Genomic DNA, 24,745 nt, shown 5'->3' with positions numbered 1-24,745 from the left:
AATCAAGAAACTTCCTAAAACAAAAGGAACATGAACAAACCACTTAAGGGAGTCTGAGGAAAAGCAGGTAGGGTCCACAAATATTCAGGATCATTCCACAGTGCCTTGTCAATACGCGTTTGAGAAGTAGCACTGAAAAGATGACATTTAGACCATGGAAAGCAGTTCCAACTACAGAATGGAGAGACGCACAGCACGGACATTTGTCACTACGGGAATCTGTGACGCATCCATTTAAGAGCTATGACATTTCCTCCAAATCAAAATCACAAAACTTGAGACTAGACAGCTCAGGACTCCAATACTAAGATCTTCAGAAATTATATCTTAGGCAAAAGAAAAGTTCTTGCTCAATTATTTTGACAGCACAGCCAGGAATAAGGTTTGCTCGCTTAAATCAGGAATGCAGCATACATCCTGCTGTTGCAGTAGAAATAACCTAATTTGCGTGTGTGCTGCTGAAAATACAAAGAAAAGCTGTAATGTGATGTCTAATCTCTGAGTTTACAATTGCCTCCCTTAGGCAGTAATGCTTAGGCAAGAAGACCTCTATTATGTCCAAATGTTCCATATCTCACTTAGATAAAAAAGAAGCTCTGATCAATTAATTTTTTAAACGTCAGGCAAAAGCATCCACTAAAAGAGTATTTTATTGCACAGAATTAAATATTACCAACCTAGCAATGATTTCAAGAACCAGATGTTACAAGAGGTCCCTGAGAGTACTTCCAAGCACTGAGCCCCCACCCCTAACGAACCTGAATTTGTAGGTCAAGATGAATGGGACCTCAACCACAATTAGCAAATATTTCAGTTGCTGTTCTACAGTTTAGAGAAGGCGGGCTTCTGTTTACCACTACAACTCCTTACCGATATTCTGCTTTCAGCTACAACAAAACGCTGAATGGGCAGTTTTTAAAATGAATCAGAATAACCTTGTGTTAATGTAAACCATCTTCCCTTTTCATTACGGTGAAATCACAAATAACAACAATCATAATAAACGTCCAGGAGATCTACTTCTCAGTGACGATCCTGAAAGGAGAGGACACTGCAGGAACACTGTTAAGAATTTTGGCACTGAAACTACTAGTAGATTCTTGACAGTCTGATAAACTGCTCTACTCTTCAAAAACATTATGGGGATGATTCCAGCTACAATACACATGAAAGGAAATTTTTAAAGGTTTGTTTCTAACGCACTATCGCCTTGCACATGCAGAGGTATCCTCACTCTTTCACTAAAGATAAATGCCTCAGCTTACTATTGTTCAAATCTTTAAAACAACATTCTGCATCATCACTGAGACAGCTTAAGACTGCATGCCGAAAGGACCACAGAGCACAGAGGCACAGATGTCTTACCTGGGAAACCCCCTTGGACCATTGCTGTGCCAGCGTTCCCTTCAGGGTATCTGCATCCCTGATCAACATTCAGTGCTGGATGCAGCTCAGATCCTCACCACAGACTCTGTCCTCTCTCTTCTGTTGACCTTGGGCCTATTCTTTTGCCCCTCAGATCTTATTCTCCTTAAGGGCAAGTTGTCAGTCTATTTCTATCACGAGAAGCAATCAATTAAGCTGCTCCTCGAGCTAACAGTCACATCTGCCAGTAGGTGAAAGCTGCACGGAAAAGTATGCCGGGAGAAGCAAAAGCCTTGGTTCCCACATCTAACCCTCGGGTGCCTCTCGCTGCCGACTGAGGCACTCAGTCACCCTGCGTCAGGACGCCAGCTCTGCTCCAGGACGGGAGGAGGATAAACACAACCACTTATTTTGTGGTCAGCTTCAATTAATATCATTTTAATGACCCAGTTTTCCTGCTGAGAAAGAGTTCATCCCATCAGTTGCATTTTTCGGGTGCAGACTAAAAGGAAACAGCAGTTGATTCCAGCCTGTCCGGAGTGAGTGGACCAGCATCCACTTGGTCTTTCCTTACTGCTCTCAGCTCTGAATCATTTTTATAACAAAGGAGCTGACAAACCACACTGAACACGAGGTGTCCCCTAGTGGGATGCATTTGTGTCTCAGTAACATTCTAAACGTGCAGTAAAGATTCTATCAAAGCAGTCAAGCCTTCAAGTTAGCTTTTTGGGGGAAAAAAATGAAAAAAACCAGAAGCTTCAGAAAAATCACTAGAGAAATGGTTGAGGTTTCTTAAACTTCACTTAAAATGCTACATTGCAGCCCCACCCCCAGCACACCTGAATACAATCATATAACCAACTGCAATTACTTCAGAATTATCTTTCTATCAATTACTGCAGTATCTTCCGACCTTTCTTTGTAAAATGTAGAGTAAGAAGTCATCTATCTGATAATTGATCATATGGATGAGTAAAATAGCCTGAACATCATTTAAATGCTGCTCAAAAGATCTTAAACAGTACAATTTTTTATTTATAGTTACAGTGAATGCATCCAAATTATACCAAGAGCTGAAGCCTCAGAAGTTTTCAGAATAAAAAACCCACTAAAATAAAAAGCAATGTTCACCAGTCTCCAATTATGGGGCTAGAACAAGAATTCCACTTATTTGACTTAATTATAAAGATGAAGGGTCCAGAAAAGGACGATGAACAATAGGAAACGAGAAAAATAATTTACATAAAACTAAAAAATTAAATTTTAGCCTTTATTTCTTAATCTTCCCCCTCCTATTCTGCATTGTCAAAATTAAAAAACAGAAAAAGGAGAAAGCAAATAAATTCATATATTTAGTAAAAAAGAACATGGAAATGCCGCTAGAAGCCACTATTGACACTAATGAATGCTGTTGGCTTATTTGAGGTGAACATTCTGGCATTCTCTAAATCCTGGGTAATAACTACTGTTGACTGCAGTGACATCTATTGGCAAGGCAGAGATCAACTACAGAGCCCACAATGAAACAAAAACAAACAAAATTTTAAACCAAAAAAACTACTAGTTGCTCACAAACCTTCCCTGATCATGAGTCTACTGCATGTTAAAAACTGGCCTGGCACACACAGGCAGGGAGGGCCTGAATGTGGCCCAGGACACTAATGAGACCCAGGTTCCAGTCCAGACCTCAACAATGACTAATTCTGTGACTTTGGGCAAACTAATCGCTCTGGGTCTTAGGATTCTTGATTATAAAATTAGACTAGGTGAGCTTCAAGGATCTCAAATCCCATCACTCTCAAGGACGACATTAAGATACTTTTATTCCCTTTTTTAAAGGAATTTGCTATTCCATCACCCTCCTCCTTTAACATAAACCTTCTCATAGTTAATGTTCTAACTATTCCTTACAAATGTGGTTCTTTATTTATTTATTTATTCCCCCTGCCAAAGCCCCAGTAGATAGCTGTATGTCATAGCTGCACATCCTCCTAGTTGCTGTATGTGGGACGTGGCCTCAGCATGGCCCGAGAAGCAGTGCGTCGGTGCGCGCCCGGGATCTGAACCCAGGCCACCAGCAGCGGAGTGCGCGCATTTAACCGCTAGGCCATGGGGCCGGCCCCTGTGGTTCTTTAAAATGATATTTAGCTTTGAAATAATCTTAACAGCTTTATTTAGCATAATTTACACAACATAAAATTCACCCGTTGCATGCACACAATTCAATGATTTTCAGTAAATTTATAGAGGTATGCAACCATCACTGCCATCCAGTTTCAGAACATTTCCAACACCCCCAAATATTCCATCAAGCCCAAATTCAATCCCAACTCCAGGCAACCACTGACCTGCTTGCTATCTCTATTAACTTGCTTTTTATGGACATTCTATATAAATGGAATCACAAGCATGTAGTCTTTTGCATCAGGCTTCCTTTTCTTAGCATAATGAGCATATATCAGTATTTTGCTCCTTTTCATTGGTGAATAGTATTCCACTCTATGGATATAGAACATTTTGTTTATCCATTTACCAGTTATGGACATTTGGCTTTTCCAGTTTCTGGCTATTATAAATAATGCTGCTATGAACATTCACGTAGGAGTCTTTGTGTGGACACATGTTTCCATTTCCCTTGGATATATACCTAGAAGTAGAACTGGTGGGCTGTATGGAAAATTTACATTTAATTTTTTGAGAAACTACTAAACTGTTTTCCAAAGTGGCTGTACCATTTTACATTCCCACCAGCAGTGTATGAAGGTTCTGGCTGTATGCCTGTCTTTTTACTAAAATCATTCTAGTAGACATTTAGTGGTTTTAATGTGCATTTCTCTAATAATTAATGATGTTGAACATTTTCATATGCTTATTAGCCATTTACATATCTTCTTTGGCGAAATGGCATTTCAAGTTTTGCCCATTTTTAAAAATTGGGTTGCTTTTCTTATTATTGAGTTGTAAGACAATGCTTTTTTGTTCCAAATAAACATACGTTGTTATACAAAATTCAAGTGGATTAAATAAAGTTGAAAGGAGAAGTTTCTTCTCAAAATTCTCCTCTCAAAGCAGTTTGGTGTACATCCTTCTGCACTTTTTTCAATTAAAAAAATACTAGGGATTCTGCAAAGCTCAGCTTTGGCCTCACACTTTGGCTAAAAGACCTGAAAGACACTGGGACATCGTTCAGGCACCTCTGACCCACGCAGGATCAATGATCCTGGGACAGCATGGATTAACAATAAAAACTGTGTATTAATGGCAATAATTCAAACAAGGCTGACATTTCCATTTACTGTTACTACCTAAATTAGAATTCCTGACATAACTTGAAGTGAAATATTTCTTTATGTGCTTGATATGTTGAAATTCTATCAGTTAGTTGAAGCATAAATGTTTATTTATTATTACAAGAGCAAAATACTACAAAATAAATAAGATGAGGATGGAGGCTGCTAATTTTTTATACTAAAAATCATTAAAATTTTTAAAAGGTTAAATAGGAAAACATATCCACAGTTAAGGTGAATATTAAGAGAATTAACTCTACAAAGTGCTCCCTGAAAACCTGAAAACCCCTGAAAAGGGGTTTGGGACAGGTTCCCCACCCCACTCCACGGGAACACATGAGGAGTATGTATAAAGTCTTTTTAAAAATGAAAATATAGGGCTGGCCCCGTGGCTTAGCAGTTAAGTGCGCGTGCTCCGCTACTGGCGGCCCGGGTGCGGATCCCAGGCGTGCACCGACGCACCGCTTCTCCGGCCATGCTGAAGCCGCGTCCCACATACAGCAACTAGAAGGACGTGCAGCTATGACATACAACTATCTACTGGGGCTTTGGGGGAAAAAAAAAAAAGGAGGAGGATTGGCAATAGATGTTAGCTCAGAGCCGCTCTTTCTCAGCAAAAAGAGGAGGATTAGCATGGATGTTAGCTCAGGGCTGATCTTCCTCACAAAAAAAAAAAAGGAAAATAGATGTGTGTATATTTTATACACGAATATAAAGAATTTTTGAATAAATAGAGTATAGTGACTGCTAAAGAGCAGGGCTTTTTAGGGGAGAGGCGATGAAAATGTTCTAAATATTCTAAAATTGATAGTGGTGATGGTTGAACAATTCTGTAAATATACTAAAAGCCACTGAATGGCACACTTTAAGAAGATGAATTATATGATAATGTGGATTATATCTCAATAAACTTGTTATTTTTTAAAAAAGTCATCTCTTCTAAACTTATGAATAGTGTGACTCAGCAATTTGGTAATAAATCACATTTCAGAAGGTCTTAGCTAGTATCCTATACTTTAAGAAAATTGAAACAAAACAATAAGAATTAAAGTAAAACACAAAGATTTGTATTCTAATTTTTATTCGTGTGGTACAGCTCACAGGTTAATTTTATTATGTTTCATAATCCAGATATACTCTCTATACCAAATATTACATTATGATGTACAATTTGAGGGGAAGGGAACCTGAGCAAAAGACCATAAAAATGTATCACAGCCAATAATTAAACCAGATCCTTTCTGAGAAAAAAAAACACCTAAGGAGAGGAAGCTCTTCTAGAACTAAAGGATGAAGAAAGGGCTTTGAGATGCCTTGCGCTTGGTTCCACTCATGTCTCATACCACTCAAGAGCCAAGTGTCAAACAAGTCAAGCATATATGTCTGAATTTCTAGGACTAATATGTTATCAAGAGAGGTGTCTTCTGCACGACTCTCACTGCTTCTTTATGATCACTCCCTCATATGTTATGAAAGGTCATTCCAAACCTTCTGCTCCCTGCAGTTTAAAAACGTGGTTGAAAGAATGAATGCCAACAGGTCAGAAAGACCGGACTAATGCGAAAGCATTTAGCCTCTGGGATCAAAACGGAACAAAGCAGGACTTTCTGGAGATGGTGGCTTCTCTCCCTGGGCATGGAAACCTTTAGATAAGGGGAGGGCAGCATACTGGGAAAGAGAAGTCAGCTGTGCTGGACGGAAGGCTCTGAAACCAGACGGAGGGTACAGCGCAGTAGGAAGGGGATCCCGCACCGCTGGATTTTCACCCAGCTCCACTGTGACTGTGCACGCCTCTACCCTCATCATTAATTTGCCCCAAATACTGAGGCACCAGGCCAAAACAGAGAGGGTCACCAGCCTCACGGAACTTAAAGGTTTAGTAGAGTAGATAGATATTAACCTAACGATTACACAAATAACACATTTTGTTAAGAGCTATAAAAGAAAAATACAGGAATATATATTAGAATAAGGAGTCAGGCAAGGTTTTCCAAAGAAGGTGATGTGAAGCTGAAGGCAGCAGAAGAGACAATATTTCCTTTCAAAGGCTCTTTTGTGGATCAGATGAGAACGCATCAAAGAGCTGGGGAGAACACGCGGCACACGGTGGGTACGAGATAAATCGTGACAACTACCACATAGTCACTCAAGTTGTGGGAAAAAAAATGCAAAGGAAACTACAAATGCGAGAGAGGTGGGAACGAGGATTCATCCACATCTGTTGATCCGCTGTCAGAAAGAGAGACAACAAACAGAAGAGAGGTTTCAGTCAGAAATCGAGAACAGAGGTAAAAGGGCAGCTGTGGGGGAAGAAATGAGCTTTGTTTGGGAAAGGGACTTCAAGGCTAGTGGAAAAAAGATGTGGCATCTTTCCAACAGCCAAGTGAACACGGGGTCAAGACGGCAGAGCAAGGTCGAGGCTGGAAACAGAGACTTGAAGTCCCCACGTGACAGTGAACTGAGGGTCCCCTCAGGCCCTCAGCGATCCTGGGCCTCAACAAGACAGTCTGGTGTTAAATTTAGGTTTTAGAGACTATTACCATACAGCCAAGTCAACGGTTCTGCACCATCGACACCATCCTTTGACAAGTCCCGCAGGTGTGGTAACAGCAGTTCTGTCAACACCTAAGCATTTATGTGGATACTGTTTCTTAATTCTTAATTGTTTTACAATTCTTAATTAAAATTCAAGCAATTTTCTTTCAGTTGATGGTTATAAGACTTCTTATGACATCAGAATGGCATGAAATATGTTGAACTATGCAAGATAAGTGATCTATGATATAAATGCCTATTATGTACCATACTTTCTATATTGGTTGTAACATTTAATTCTCACAACAATCTGAACACTAATTACTTTGCTTATTTTACCAAGTACCGTCTCTTTCTTCTTCCTTATCTTTTTTTTTTTTTTTGGCAGGGAAGGATTTGTGCTGAGCTAACATCTGTTGACAATCTTCCTCTTTTTTTTCCCCCCTCCCCAAAGCCCCAGTGTATAGTTGTATAATCTAGTTGTAAGTCCTTCTAGTTCTCCTAGAAGAACCACTTCTAGTTCTCCACGCCACCACGGCATGGCTACTGACAGACGAGTGGTGTGGTCCCATGCCCCGGAATGGAGCCCGGGCTGCCAAAGTAGAGATCACCAAACTCTAACCAATAGGCCATCAGGGCTGGTCCTTCCTTGTCAACTCTATGTCGCTAAGGTCAACGGTTACTTCCATGTCTCCAGCCTCCTCAAGCTCTCAGCATCACTCCACGGTTGAGCACTATGTTCAGTGACAGAAACTTTCTTGAAACACGTTCTTCACTTAAACTACCCAATTCCATAATCTCCTGGAAGTGTTCTTCGGCTAGGTAAGCAGCTCCTTTGCTGGCTTATGAGGAATGTGCAGGGTTCACTGCTTGCTACTCTCTACAGACTGCTCCTCAGTAAATTCACTGGCTCCCATGACTTTTAACACCACCTAGATCAGGTTTTCAGAATATAGTCCCTGGATCAGAAAAATCAATCTCACCTGGGAACTAATTACAAATGTAAATTATCAGGTCCTCCCAGATGTAAGGAATCAGAAACTGGGGGTGAGCCTAACAATTAGTGTTTTAACAAGCTCTCCAGGCACTTCTGATGCACAATAACGTCTGAAAACCACTGATCTAGATTAGCGTTTTTCATACTGCAGGTTGCAACTCATTAGTTGGTCAAGAAATAAATTGAGCTGCAAACAGTATTTTAAAAAATTAAATGGAGTAGAACAGAAAAAGAATAAAGTTCTTCATATGTTATAAAGGTAAGTAATATTTCGTGAAACTTTCGATTCAATTATATATACATTTTTGTGTGCATACCTGCTTATACTTGGTTGATAAGTAAAATATATGTTACTGTGCATCGAGTCTGAAAAAAATGTCTGATCTACATGATGACTATATAAGCCAGCTCTCTGCATGTCTCTAATTAATGACTGTAGAAGCCAGCTCTCTGCATAGATCTATATGATGACTGTAGGGCCAGCTCTCTGCATGCATCTACATGACAACTGTAGAAGCCAGCTCTCTGCATGGATCTACATGATGACTGTAGAGCCAGCTCTCTGCAGTGATCCGCATGATGACTGACGAAGCCAGCTCTCTGCATGGATCTACACAATGACTGTAGAAGCCAGCTGTCTGCACTGATCCACATGACGACTGTGGAAGCCAGCTCTCTATATGGATCTACATGACGACTGTAGAAGCCAGCTCTCTGCATGGATCTATATGAAGACTGTAGAAGCCAGCTCTCTGCATGGATCTATATGATGACTGTAGAAGCCAGCTCTCTGCATGCATCTACATGATGACTGTAGAGCCAGCTCTCTACATGGATCTACATGACAACTGTAGAAGCCAGCTCTCTGCATGGATCTACATGATGACTGTAGAGCCAGCTCTCTGCATGGATCTATATGATGACTGTAGAAGCCAGCTCTCTGCATGCATCTACATGATGACTGTAGAGCCAGCTCTCCACATGGATCTACATGACAACTGTAGAAGCCAGCTCTCTGCATGGATCTACATGACAACTGTAGAAGCCAGCTCTCTGCATGGATCTACATGACGACTGTAGAAGCCAGCTCTCTGCACGGATCTACACTATGACTGGAGAAGCCAGCTCTCTACATGGATCTACAGGACAACTGCGGAAGCCAGCTCTCTGCATGTCTGGTTCCTTCTTGTCATTCAGGAGTTATCTTGGCCTTTCATATCCATTCTATTTAATGTTGCCTCCTCTGAGGCATTTGTTCTCACACTACCTTGTTTTATTTTAGTTACTTATACTATTCATCAATATTTAAACTATCTTATTGTTCATGATCTTTCTCCCCTAATAGAATATAAGCTAATGAGAGGAGAAATCTTTTTCCCTGCTGTGTTCCCAACAGCCTGAACAGTGTCTGCCCACCTCTAATATCCACTCAATAAACATTTCTGGGCAAGATGAACTTTATGAATAATTAACTTGCCAAAGCTCACCTGAGTGAGATTTCGCCACACTTTAAAATCACGGGTATGTCATGTGTGTGATCTGTCTGATACAATCCTGGTGGGCCTAACGCTTGGGTTCTGCTGTCCACTACATAGTCCTGGACCACAGGAGAGTGATGTAATCATACTCTCACCACTGCAAAAAGAAATGCTTAGTTTGGGGACAATGAGAATTTGATGAAACAGTGAGCCAATTTATTTTTAGTTTTGGACGGATGAGCAGAGTAGTCATTTAATAAGAATTAAGGAAGAAAAAAAAGCCAAGGGATCCATTTCAAAAAGAAATAGAGGAAAGCTAGAGGCTTCAGCGTCACCTATATTAAATGTGGAACATCTGATACCACCCCCATATAGTTCAAACTCTTCTGGAGAAGGCTAACAGTAAATTCAATGGGAAAGGAAACATAGTGGGAAGGAAAAAATTGGGGAGCAAAAGAAATGGAGAGAAAAATCATATTCACAGCCCAAACAGGTGTGCTGGAAAACCTGTGAAATGCTATGGCTAGAAGACAACTTAGATATTTTAAATCTTTTTCTGCATTCGGTGTAAATTGCTGTCCTTCCTGAACCCCACTAATGCCATCAAGGTGTCTGTGCACGTGTGAACACACATGTATGCATGATCTTGGAACTCTGGGGAGGGTGCTGCTGCTCTGCCTACCTTATGGCATCAAAGTGATATTCACTAGATACCCCCAGTCACTTTGTACCTACTCCTGCCATGGAAAGGTGTTTAAGTAACGGGACGTGCAGACGACAGTGCAGGCTCTGGAGGCACAGGGCCCGGGTTTAAACTCCACTTCCACTATGCACTCGCTGTGTAACTTTGGACGTATTCCTTAATTCCTCTGAGCCTCAGTTTCTTTATTTGTATACTTAGAGACCTCACAAAGTGGACATGCTGACTGACTTGATAACCCATGTGAAGGCCTGGCACACAGAGAGCAGAGCGTTTACGAGGCGTCACGATCCTTATCCTGAGCTTTCTCCCCTAATTTTCACAACTCTATGAAACAGGTTATTATAAGACATCCTGGCCCCACTTACAGAGGAGCAGATGTGAGCCATGGGGAGGTTAAGTAACTTGTCCATGAATTCACAACTAAGTAGAACTCGGATGAAAATGTAGTCTTAGTCACAAGCCTAAACCAGGTTTCCTAACAACTGTGCAAACGTGGGCGTTCCAGCACCCCAGAAATTATGAATAATCAACAAGCTATCTTCACTCTGCGGCAGCTCTCCTAATATCTGTATCAGAACAAGGGCTCACATCACACATGTGCACACCATCACGGTAGCTCTCCAAAAGAGACCAGGAACCGAGGCACCACAGTACATTTATCACATTTTGTTCCCATGCCCTTATATCCTCCCCTGCAGGCTGGGGACCCCACCAAGAGAAAAGGAGCTACGTTTTATTCATTTCATAGCAAACTCACTTAACACTGTTAGTAAAAAGCAGTTGGCTTTCAACAAAGATTTGTTGAATAAATGAAGAAAATACTGCATGAGAAAGGGCTCCTTAAAATCGCAAAGCACAAACCAAGCTTTTATAAAGTCAACTAAATTATTACAAACTTATATTTACTTATATATTATCATATTTAGAAAAATATAAAGTTATGGGGTCAACTTAATAATAATTATTATTAATAATAAGAGCTATAAAACTTGAGGATTCACTGCATGGCAGGCTAAAGGTCTTATCGCCTTATTTTCATCTTTGCCACAACCCTGAGAAGTAAGGACCATTATTTTGGTAGAAGAGGGCACGCTTAAGGCCACACGCTAGGAGAAGCCAGAGCCAGAGTTTTCACTCTTTCAGTTTCTATATCAAACTCCTTTTCTGCACTGCAGAAGGAAAAACATTATTTTTTTAAAGATACATATTTCACAAACCATAAAATTCACCCATGTAAATATATAATCCTGTGGGTTTTAGTATATTCACAAATTGTGCAACCATCATCACAATCTAATTTTAGAATATTTTCATCACACCCAAAAGAAATTCTACACACAATAGCTATCAGATGTAACTACAAATACTTTACATGCACAAAAGAAATACAAATTTTTTAATTAAAGCCTCCATTAAACATATGTATGAATGTATATTTGATACAGCTAATGCAAAAGAAAATCATGAAAGGAATTCTAAAGGAGAAAATATGACGTGGTGGGCCTTCTGTAATTTTGCATCAGCAACATCACCCTCCGTCTGAGCAGGGCAAGTTATCAACAGCTCACGTCCACATCCCACTCAGGTGATGCAGGTCAAACTGCAATTTCAAGGACTTCTTAGCATTTTTGTATTCACAACCAAATCGTAAGACCAGGAGGGAATGTAGATCAAATAGCGTACCGCCCAGCTGCCTTCGCTATTCACTCAAATATTACATTAACGTCAAAGACAGAACCTTAGAGAAATAGTCACAAAAGTTAGAGAGAGGTAGATTTTCTTTTTCAGCATATGTTCCTGTACCTCTCCTAAGAACCCACAGCATTGCATTTGATAATTTACAACAATCATTAAAGCACAATTTAATAAATTCTGCATCCACTTCAAATAATGAAAAGGAACTCACTGTTGGTAAATGCGTCTTCATCTTCCTCTCCATCGCTGTCACCACATGGAGCTTTATAAGGAGGCGGCAGCTTCATTGGAGGTGGGGCAGTTCCTCGCCTCTGAAGATGAAAAATTTGAGAAAAGGGTTTACAGCCTTTGCACAATCCTCTTCCTCAATGACTAACAGGGTAGAAAGGGAATCTGTAAATATTTTGACTGTATCCAACTTCAGTCACATCATGAGGGTTGTAAAACAAGTACAATTGATTCTCCTATGTTTATGCTTTTACGTAAAAGGGACTCTGTGATGTAAACACACCAATACAAAAACAGGAATTCAAAAGCACAGCTTTTAAGGCTGTTGAATTACCCAGAAGAATGCATTCCTTTCCCCAATGAGAAAGCCAATTATATGTATTTTCTTTATACTGTTAAAGTTTAATTTTCTTTGGTACTAACCAAATAATTCAAATGAGACATTTCAAAAATAAATCTATATATAAAAACTATCCCCTGTATTAATTCTACATTTAAACTTTTTATTCAATTGTAGAAGGTACAGATTTCATTCCTAAAAAAATACTTGAAACGACATATCAAGATTTTCTAACTGAAAAGGTATTCATCTATAATTTGTAGATAGTCAACACACATTTTAATGTTTTAAAAAAGAAAGAAATCTTTATGATGAATACCTTTTGTATTTCTGTGTAAGTATTCTTTAAATTTATACAACAAATGATACAGCACATCAACATCTGGTTCAAATAGACTTACTTAAAGTAGAACAAAACACTATGATCAGATTACCTTCACGCAATGTAGACATTTTCTTGAACGCCGGGAAAAATAAAACATGCCAAACTTTAGTGAGATCCAAGCTTCTAAAAAGAATAAGAGCCGATACACCCAAGCACTCCACCAATACCAAAATAATGGGATTAAGATTTGTTTTGCTACAGCATTTCAATAAAGTACATTCAATTATGCTTTACACGACAAAACCACTAATGGCAGGATACACTTCAGTAAATGGACAACGACTGGTCCATTACAGAAAACAGGGGTGTAATAAATGTCTCCAAAGTAGAAAACACTATTTGAGATCCATAAAGGAAAACACACATCCAAATGTATTTAAGATAACGTTTAACCAAAGCAGTATTTCATATATACGTAGAAAATCCAAAAATCGACAAAATGCAAGTGATGAAGGAAGAGAAGACGCCAAATACAAAATGCTAATTAAGCAATAAAAGGATTCAGAAATGTGATCACAGTGTCGCTTTAGTTCTTGCTTGAAAAAACTTAAAAGTGAGTTAAATGAAGAGTAAAAAGGCAAATAAATTCTTTTCAGTAAACCTTTTCCTCAGAGCCAGATCATTCTAGGTCAAGACAGTACTCAGAACAAAGACAGCCAGCTTTTAAAATAATATTAAGAGATACAAATTCTCTTTAATAGCACTTCTTTTATATTTAAGGGGAAATTGTTTATGCAGCCTACTATTTAACTAACTTCTACCAACAGTCTTGAAAAGAGAAGACAAGATAAGCATGTCTTGGTCTCCCTCAAGTCTGAATGTGGGGTGCCAGATACGTGGGGCATCCTTCTACTACACCTGAGAGAACGGTGTAGGCAGAGCAGGCTCTCCCTGTAGCAGTGAAGGCTGGAGCAGGGGACACACAAGGAGGCCAGGTGAATACAGTCTCCTTGAGCGCTGAGAACACAGATGGTGTGGTATCCTCCGCTCCGAGAACAGTGCCTGGTACAGGGGAGGCCTCCCTTAACTATTTGCTGAATGAGTAAACAACTGGTTGTCACTCACGCTTTTCAGGTTCCCTGACATATTAACTTTGCGAAAAATGACAGTGACGCAAATGGTTTTTGCCCAATAGTGTTGCATATTAATTTTGTCTGGTAGAGATGCAAATTATTTTAGTTCTATAGAAAGGATAACTCCAAAGGTTACAGCTTTATTGCCCTGTAAGACATTAATCAGTTTTGTGTCTAAATTTGAGTATTCCTTGAGCATTCTTTCATTCAACAATTATAAATACTTCCCTCTCTCCAGTTCTCTCTGAACCAGGCTAACCATCTGGTTAGTTCCCTCGTTAATAAGTTAAATAGATACATGGTACCTGCACATTTTGCATAATTTTATAGGTCATATTTTTATTTTTTCTTAAATTATACTTTGTCAGTTTTGGAGGTCCCATTGAGATGTTCAAGTAGACTCACCTTCCAGAACCAACTGAATTGTGACGCTTGAGATGTGCAATCAGGAGCTGTTTAAGCCCATATACGTGATTTCTCAGCTCCCACAGTAAATCCCTGGTGGCAACAGAACTTTGTCTTTTTGACTCTGCTTCTCTATTTTTTATTTCCAATTCTATGTTTTTGTTTCTGATACTAGGCCAAGTTGGGTTTTGATTTGTACTTGGGCATTAAGTTATTTCCCATTAGTAGCAGTAATAAATGGAGTTTGGTTTTGTGGTTCTGACAATTTAGTGATACTTGCTGGGACGATGAGAATCTATTATATATTGGTTCCATAGGGATCTATTGGTTAGATGTATTGAATCTAACCAATAGATCAATCTACTCAATAGACTATTGGTTCTATAGAGATCTATTCTCTACCACTTGAGAGACAACAGCGAATGTATTTGTTAGTCTCTGTTTGCCTGTTGGTGCTTTTGTACAAGAACATGTCTTGGGTCCACTGGAAAGAACACTTTTTGACATGCAGACCAGCAGGTTTTTGCATTTCTGCGTCTACCTCTGACATAAGGCTAAAGCTGGGGGACAGGCCGAGAGCACTCTGTGTCTGCAATTGAGAAAAGGCCTCACCTCTCATGGTGAGTGTGAAATATCTTCATGCCTTCAGAGGGTATTAACAGATTAGATGTAAGTCTCCTAAAGAATCTCTTTCTGATTGACTTACAGAGACCAATAAGCATTATTTAAACCTAATATTCCCTAAATTCTAATAAACTTTAAATAAGTTAATAAACTCTAAAACTCTAAATTCTATTATTCGCAATGTCAGAGTGTTCCAGAAAATAGTGGAACTAAACTTCTATTACTTTAGATGTGCCAGCCTTTTAATTAAAAAAAAAAGAAAAAACTCTTTTCACAGAAACCAATAACTCCAAAGCATTTTTATACAAGAACCCAGATTCACAAAATCAAAGTGATTTGGTAATTTTAATTTAGAAACAGCTATACTTTCTCCCTGATCTCCTTGGTCTTATTGTGTGGAGTAAAAAAAAGGTGTATATGACTATAAAAACCTTTATACCGGGGCCATCCCAGCGGCATAGTGGTTAAGTGCACATGCTCCGCTTCAGTGGCCCGGGGTTTGCAGGTTCGGATCCCAGGCGTGCACTGATGCACCGCTTGTCAAGACATGCTGTGGCGGCATCCCATATAAAGTAGAGGAAGATGGACACCAACGTTAGCCCAGGGCCAATCTTCCTCAGCAAAAAGAGGAGGATCGACAACAGACGTTAGCTCAGGGCTAATCTTCCTCGCAAGAAAAAAAAAATTTATACCAACGTTGCATGATACTCACATGTCTATATGCTACGTATGTATACAAACATATACATATATTGATGCATATAAGAACATCACAAATATTTACACGTTAACCTGAGCATTATCAGCCAACTTGAAGGCCCAGCACAATGTGGAATATCACTGATGGAGCACTGTACTATCTGCTGCTGTTAAGAATGACCAGACAGCGTGCACCCTGTAGCCCTCTCAGTGCCATCAGGAGGTTCACAAGGTCACTCGGATCTCTGGAAAACGCCTCCATGAGGTCCCCATAGTCCCAGAGTCTAGCACGTACAGGTTTTTCACTGGGAATAGATGTAGGTCTTGAACACCAAACTATTGAGGCACACTTTACACATAATAAAGTGACTCACTTGAAGCACTCACTTGGAATAGACACACTTTTATAAGTTTAACACAGACTATATTTTTAGGGACTATTATGTTTGGTGGCAGACAGCATCTTCATTGGGTAATACACAAAAAGAAAAGGAAGATAACAGAAGATGACGACTTCTCTCCTAGGTAACACCTCCCAGTTGTGACCAGTGTCCACAAGTCCCTCAGGAGAAAGAGTGTGAAGTAACACTGAAGAGAAATTGAGAGAGAAAATACCACGGAGCTGCTATGAACCCACAGTTAATACTAGTGTCTCTATGAATCCTGACTGCCTCCTGTTTCACAGTCTGCATGACGAGAACAGGTCAGAAAAGACGGACCTGAGAAAACAAAGCAAGAAAAAACCAGGCATTTACTCAAGGCCTGCTCATTGTTTGTTTTTGTTTTGTTTTTTTTTTTTAATCTTTTAGTCACTCTCTTTTTTTTAATGTGAATGGTCTCAACCCAAAATTTAGATTTCTAGCCTAGACCTCGAGTAGTAATGAGTTTCAGGTGATTTTTATTGTCTCACCTTGGATTGTCGGTAATTCTAGAGAACATGTACCCCTTCTGTATTAAAGAGGAAACAATGCCTAAGGGGAATCACTTCTAATGACGATAACTTTTACAGAGATGGCGTAGTCATCATCTGACCTCCCAGCTCCGGGAAGCCTCCCCGCTTGTGCCCCTACAGCAGCCCGGGCGTGTTCCTATCATACTACCTACACTTGTGTTTATTCACCACATGTCACTTCATCTATGCGCCTCTTGGAGTGAAGTGCTCTGTCATTCCAGAACGTAGTCTAATGCCTGGCACATAGGACGTAATTTCAGAGAGGAGCAATAGAGTAAAGTACATCTTGCAACTACTGAAACAGAATCCTGTCACGGAGACGTGGATTCCAGGACGACTTCTCCTGCTGCCATGTTAGCTCAGTGGTTAGCTGCTCTCTACACCACAGAGCTCAGCTGGATAGACTTACACTGACTTTTGGGTGTACTGGGCTCTTACTGTATTTTTTTTATTCAGATGCAAATATCCTTCCAATGTATTGAAGTTCAGTTTGGTTTAATGGAACAGGCCAAAGTTGATAAGAATCATACATTTATCTTTTTCCTTCTTTGGATCCTACGTGGAATTTTCCTGAATCAATTACATTACCCTGTCCCCCAGAGTAATTAAATTAGTAATCAGTTTATTCATCTATGTGTGTTTATTGTCTGCGGCCCCACACACCGATCCCTGTCTGTTTCCTCTCTGATGTTCTATCACCAGACGCCGAACAGTATCTGGCGCACGACGGGCTTGCAATGAACAGACGAGGAAACTTCAGATCTTAGAATCAACGTGAGAATTGATGAAATTCCAGCGATAGAATAGACTAAATATTCTGAGAAACTCTACTTAACCACATAAAAATGACAGATAAAATTTCTAAAATGTGTTTTTGTAACATGTGACTGAGGCCAGAAACAACCATAAATCCCAAATCAGAAGGTGCAGGGGCCTGGGAGCCCTGGAAGGGGGCTGCCCAGGGGACAGGTGGGAATCCCTGGTGACAGACCAGAGAGCCTGTTTTGTTGTCTCCAGGATTCTTTACTCACTCATCGAGTATGTACTGTGTGCCTGTTACGTCCAGGCTGAGTTCCGGGCACTGGGGACAGGGTGGTTGTGAGACAGAAGAGACCCTGCCCTTACGGGCTCACATTCCGGCCCTTTCCATATGTCACGTTCTGTGGTCTTCTGTCTTGCCCCCAGTTGCATTAAAGCAGCAGTCGCTGAGTTCTATGAGGTTTGCTTTGCCCGACTAGAACGCAAGCTCCAGGGGCAGGGAGTCTCTGTTTGTCTTTAAAAGCTTCACTGCAGGATACTGACAGTATCCTGTCATAGAAGGATAGACATAGAAAAACTGCACACATTTTAAAGCATACAGTCTGAATCCATCACCCCAATCAAGATGGTGAACAGAACCATCGCTCCAAAGTTTCCTCGTGCCTCTTTTTAACTCCTTCCTGGCACCCCGTTCTCCGCAACTACTAATCTACTCTTTGTCACTACAGGATGTATCTTCTAGACATTTATATAAATGTAACCACGTAGTCTCCACTTGTTTTATCTAGCGAGGGCGAGGGATTTAACTAGGCCCAAAGCCTCCACTGGAGGTCCAGTTAGGCAGGAGGTGGAACCAAAGACATCACCTCCCAGCCCAGTCCCTGCAAACGAAGCCGGCACCTCCGACAGGCTGAGAAGAACTCTGCAGTAACGACCTACAGTCTGCACACACCAACACCTCTACGAGCAGTGCCACGGTCTTCCCGAGTCCACACATTATGTGTTTAGTAACAGCTGCCAAAAACAAACCACAGAATCCTGAACAGCCAGTACATGCTACTGCTACTCTTTACTCTTAATCTCTGGATTAGGGTCGGGACTCAGAGAAGGTGGCAACCAGGTAGAAAGAGACGGTCAGCAGCCCTCTGCTCCTTTCCCCTTCCAAGAACCTTCCCCAGTGCCCAAGGCCCCACGTACATGTTTGTCAACAAAGTTCTCGCAAGCGTCCACTTCAATTACAGCTTTTTATTTTTCTTTAACAATGTGAAACCTGCAATGAGTGAAGTAAAAACAAACAAACCAAAATCCTGATCACAGAAGACAGCAGAGTACCTCCTGGCCTTGGGCTTGGCTGGAGGCAGAAGAAAGAAAGAAACAAGAACAACGGTGTTCCCTGAGAATTCCTCACAAGCCCCGACTCACCCAGGGTGGAGAGCTGAATGCATTCCACGTGGCTCAAATATTTCCAAGCCAAAATACCTGGCAAATACAAAGAGAGAGCTGGCATCGTTTCAGTGATGTTAGATCAAATAGATGTGAAGGCGTTACTAAAGAATGCCACACATTAATAAAGGGGTCAATTCCCTAGGAAGATATAAAAATTTTAAGCTTGTAGACACCTAACAAATTAACTTGAAAAAATGTAAAATAAAAACTGAAAAACTACATGAAAAATAGACTAATTTGACCGTCAAAATGGGAGATTATTAGATCACCCTGACAAAAAAAGAATCAGTTTGTACAAAGAATATCTGAATAACTCAATTAATTAATTTGCCCGAATGACTTTGTATAAAAACCTGTACCAAATATTACTAGATGGTAGCTATTTTAAATCATAAATAGACATTTACAATAACTGACAATGTGCTCGGCCATAGAGAAGTCTTAACCAAAGTAAAAGAATATTACAGAAACTGCAATCTCTGATTAGAACTGAAGTATGTTAGAAAACAGTAACAATAAGTTTTTTAAAAATATTCATATAGAAATTTAAACATACATTTCTAAATAAACTTGGGTAAAAAAGAAACCATAATGGGAGCTAAAAAAAAAAAAAAATTTAGTGCCAAACCATAGAAATTCAACCTAAAATCTTGAGATGCAGGTAAAGAGGAACTTAGAAGGAAATTTATGGTCTTAAATGATTATTTTAGAAAAGAAGAATGGCTAAAAATTAATAAACCCTACAACTAGCTACAGATTACTAGGGGGAAAAAGGAGAATAAACCCCAACAAAGAAGCAAAGCTACATCAAGATGAGACAAAACTAAGTAAGCAAAATAAAGACACACAGAGGAGACTAACACAATTCGAAACTTAATTCTTCAAAAAGACAAGTTAAATGGAAAATTACATTCCAGATTAATTAAGAAAAAGAAAAATTAAAATAATAAATTATATTCAGAATGAAAAACAACTACTCTGGCTTGAGCACAGATAATACCGGTGAAGAGAACACACAACAACTTTACGCCAACAAATGTGAGAGACTAGGCAATGTCGATACTCCTAGAAAGGAGTCAGCAACCAAAACTGACTCTGGGAGAAACAGGAAATCTGAATAGTTCACTAACTGTTCAAGAACTGAATCACTATTTTAGATTTTTCCCACATAGAAAACACAGGCCCACGACGGCTTCATAGGCTAGTTTGACCAAACATTTAAGGAATAGATAATTATCATTTTACACAAACTTTCAAGAGAACTAAAAAGAAGAGATACTCCCACTATTCAGTTCAGTAGTCTCGTATAACCAAACCCAATCTCATTCATGACCACAGATGCAAAATCCTAAAAGAAATAATACCAGCAACGAGCAAAAAAGATCATGACCAAATTCAGTTTAATCCAAGAATTCAAGATTGGCTCAGCATGACAAAATCTGTTAACATAATTTACCACATTAGCGGATGCAAGGAGAAAAAAAAATTTATACACACACAATTATTTCAGTGAATGCAGATAATACATTTGCTAAAATTCAATACCAATGCCATTCATGATAAAAATTCTTAGCAAAATAAGAATGAAAGGGAATACTTCCTTAACCTGAAGGATTATCTATAAACATAGCACACGTCATATTCAATGGTGAAATACTAAAAGCAATTTTTCAAATATTAGAAGGAAATATGACAAGAATGTTACCTATCATTACTTCTATCAAACATGGCGGAGGTCTTAGCAGATATAATAAAACAGAAAGAAGAAAGATTGGAAGGAAAAAACAAAACTGCCTTTATCCAAAGTGGTTATTATGATCTATATAGAAAATCCAGAAATAAAGGTCTACATACATAGTATTAGAATTTGAGATTCATATTCTTATTAAAAATATTCCTGTATATTGATGGATCACCTACACAAAGACACTAGAAGGCTCTACATGAAATATTCAATAAGTTTATCTTCAGGTGGCAGGTTTATGAAAGATTTTAATTTTTTTATTTCAGCATTTTGGTTTTCCCAGTGTTCTGCACTGGATTTTTTTATTTTATAAAAGAATAAGAGAATAATGTTACAAGATTTCAAATAAACAAATAAAAGTCAATTTTATGTCTACACACTAGCAACACACAGAAAATACAATTTAAAAATATTTAAAAGCAACACAAAATATACGAATAGCTAGGAATAAACCAAAGATTTATAATACTTTTTTCAAAAAAAGTATAAAAATTGAAAGACATAAAAGAAGAATCTAATAAATTCTAAATGGTATCTAAAAAGATACACCATGTTAATGGCTAAGTAGGTTCAAGATCATAAAAATGTAACTTTTTTCCAAATTAATCTATAGATTCGACTCAATTCCAATCAAAATCCCCAAAGAGTTTTTTGTGGAACTTGACAAGCTAATTCTAAAATTTATACGAAAAAGAAAAAGGACACAAATAGGTGAGACACGTGTGAAACAAGGTTCACTACGAGGCCTCCGGGTTATGGTGGTGCAGCATTTGTGCCGGGAGGGAGTCACGGCACACAGAGCTCAGACACCAATGACCCCGACAGCCTGAGCCAGGACAGAGGGTGTGCTGCAAATTAGTTATCTTTATGGGAAAAAATGAAAATTCGCCCCTACCTGACATCATATCCTAAAACAAATTTTAGATCAACTGATTCTACTAGAATAGAGGTGGGGAAGCAGAAATGGGGGATTAATTCTGACTGACGGTAAGGAAGGTTTTCTCAGTAGATACCACCTTTGACCTGCCCCATGAAGGATGAAAAGGAAGAGCCACGTGGGCATGGACGTCCAGGCTGAGAGAACAGTGAGATCAGTCGCAGAAACTCCTGTGTGTGAGAGGCGTTTGCTGGGAATGGACAGACAACCAGCCCGCTGAACAGAGAGGAGGATGGCGACGGCTGACGGCGCTTTGTAACATTTCACACTGCGCTCCACGAGGTTTCTGGCCATCTGCCTGGCCAGAACCAGTTATGTTCACGGAAAGGAAATACTACAAACACAGTACCTCTACCCTGAGACTCATCAAAACACCACTCAGTAATTGCCACTCAGATATGCAAAAAGAAACCAAAAACATTTTTGAAAAGCTTCAGAGGTTCAAGTTACCTTTTCTTTTTTGTCTTGGGTGTCCTGGTCCTGGTTATTAGCGATTTTGTTGGCCTTGTTATGCACACTAGGAATGACCTACCACCCCAGAAAGGGGCGGGGGAGGAGGGAGGAAAACATTTAAATGTCACACTCATTACATTTCTTAATGTAGTTTTTTACATAGTTAAAATCTTATGTAACTAACTCTCTGACTTCACTATAAAGTAAAGACATGAAGTCCAACTCAAGGAACAATATAACTTGGGAAATCTGACAAGCTATACGCCTCGAAATATTGTGTGTGTGTGTGTGTGTGGATCCAGAAAGTGAAGATGAAGAAGACTAAAAAGAAGGTCACGATACGGACTGTCACCCAAACATCTCATTTGGAAAATCTGGTTTTGGGGCAACCTAAGTTAATTTGTAGAATGTAGGCTGCCCCATTTATTTGACAGACCTACCTTATTCCTCATTGTACTCCAGTTCCAGCAGGCTATCTGGCGCACTGTGCACACTCAATGAGCATCTCCCTTCACTGTTAGCATCAACATGAATTACAATCCACGACACCACAGGACAAAGGCTCCGTGAGGGTTGGAATTTATCACCATCACCCTGGTGCTCAGACAGAGCCCAACACACAGGGGCCTCAATAATGTCTACACATGAATGAGACAGTTCAATTTCATAGAAATAATCTTAATTCTTAATAGTGCCAACAGCATAGATTACTTTTGACTCATTTCTTTTTGTAAAACTATGAAACATCTTAAGAATATATGAAATTTTGAGGGATTTTTTTAAAGTCTCCTCAAATAGTTACAAATGACCTTGGCATAAAATCTGACAACAAACATAAAGATTGAAAGAAAAAACAGATCTCTTTTCTCAGAAAATTAAAAGAACTGCCTGCCTAGGGAAAATTTAAAAAACAAAACCCAAAAATGCTTCTCTCTAAATGTAATTTAAGATTACTTTTTTTCACTTTTAATATAGAGTCTAAAGAAATAAATTATTTTTGGAATAAATGAGAAAGTCTCAGAAACGTTTCATTTAAGTAAAAAACAATAGCAATGATATATCAATATATATTCAGTGCTTCCTATGTGAATAGACACAATGCCTAGCGCTTAATATTTACTTCTCTATTTAATACACATGGCAACTTAAGGTAGAGTTAAAAAACGGATAGGTCTACAGGCATGTTTCTTGTCCTGAAGAATCTTAGAAGAGAACACTGCCTCCCTGACAAGTCTGAACGTCTGCCGACACTGGACCTGCTTTCTCCCAGGGAAACACCAGCTGCAGCTGAACAACACAAGCTCTTGGTTGGGCCAGAATGTCAGTTGCCATTCAAAAGGTTTACACTGTTTGTTTTTCGAACAGCAGAGAAATATATTTCCGTACACATAGTGTTAGCAAAATTTGGAAGACAAAAGTCTCACCAAGAAGACTGTGTCTTTAAGAAAAGTAGAAGAAAGGGTATTTCTTGTGAAAGTAACAAATAGATTTGTATATGCTTAATATGCAAAATGTACATGTGTCAAGAAAAATTAGACACTATTATGAAACAGTGGTATTAGGGAAGTAAAAATGAAACATAGAAAAAGAAACAACACGTGATAATAAATTTAATGAACCAAAGGGATGACCCCAATTCCAAAAGGGTTTGTTTTTGAATATGAAAAAAAATACGTGATGTTGCTGTGAAATGTAGTTATGTTATTAAGTGGAAAAAATTACCTTGGCATAGAAACTATAGAGGAGTCAGTATAAATCATGGGTTCTGCTCTCAAATTAGCATTTGCCAAGTAAATCTAAGAAGATACACACATTTCGTTCTAGCATGCTGAAAATACAGTTGAGAAATTCAGGAGAAAAAGCTTAAAAAGGTAATGTATTGGTGGTATTCCTAAAACATCTGTTAAAAGCACAAATATAAAAAAAATAATAAAATACCACTTAAAGAAAAAAAGTACAAATATAAACACTACCACTCAATTCATGGTGTTGATGAGAATTTCCATGCGACCAAGGCATGTTTACACATAAGGCCTTTGATGAGCCCAATGTTAGATGATGACTTTGGCAGTTTTATGGAAAGTCTCAAAGTCGAATGTAAACTGGTCAAAAATGATTAAACGTTTGGCTATATTTTCTCCTCCTGTGATGATCAATACTACTTGCAACAAGAAGTAAGCTGAGGAGAGCACCCCTTTGCAAAGATACGAAACTTGATTCCTTTCAACGCTGCACTCAGCAGGAATCACTTTGTGCTAAAAAGCGGAACAAGCCATGGACACAGTAATGAACGCCATCGCCTGGACGTGCTCTCCTGGCTGGAACCACCGATAGTCCAGCGCCTGATGAGTGGATGCACCAGGTGGCAGTCTCTCATGCTACGTGGGGGTCCGTGACTGAACATGGCATGATGCTGAGATTTTCTTTTATAGAACAGTTGAAATAAATTGCACTGTTTATATTATCCAAGCAAAAATTTCCTCCTCAGCTCACCAGCAAAGGCTGGACTGAAAGCCTGGCCTTTTTGGTTGACTTTATAACCTATTTAAACACTTTGAATGTTTTTTGGCAGGGCATTCACAAGTGGCCGCATAAATGTATAATTTGATTGGCTCATTCTAGCTGAGAACTGTTTCT

General features: G+C 39.2%; 1 protein-coding gene across 8 annotated transcripts in view; it reads right to left on the bottom strand.

Annotated features, from left to right (window-relative positions):
• PATJ (PATJ crumbs cell polarity complex component) overlaps positions 1-24,745 on the bottom strand; it is a 307,655-nt gene that overhangs the window by 165,971 nt on the left and 116,939 nt on the right. For 7 of the 8 annotated variants that reach the window (XM_058538171.1, XM_058538173.1, XM_058538175.1 and 4 more), the window contains 2 exons: positions 22,106-22,183; positions 12,275-12,374 (listed from right to left, as the gene is read on the bottom strand). In XM_058538171.1, coding sequence (XP_058394154.1) covers positions 12,275-12,374; positions 22,106-22,183 — 178 coding nt within the window. The remainder of the gene's footprint in view (positions 1-12,274; positions 12,375-22,105; positions 22,184-24,745) is intronic. The other variant, XM_058538174.1, reaches the window with a different exon arrangement.

Source organism: Diceros bicornis, chromosome 4, assembly GCF_020826845.1.
Source record: "Diceros bicornis minor isolate mBicDic1 chromosome 4, mDicBic1.mat.cur, whole genome shotgun sequence".
In the NCBI taxonomy this organism is placed as follows: domain Eukaryota; kingdom Metazoa; phylum Chordata; class Mammalia; order Perissodactyla; family Rhinocerotidae; genus Diceros; species Diceros bicornis.
This window is presented reverse-complemented; position numbering and strand designations above follow the sequence as displayed.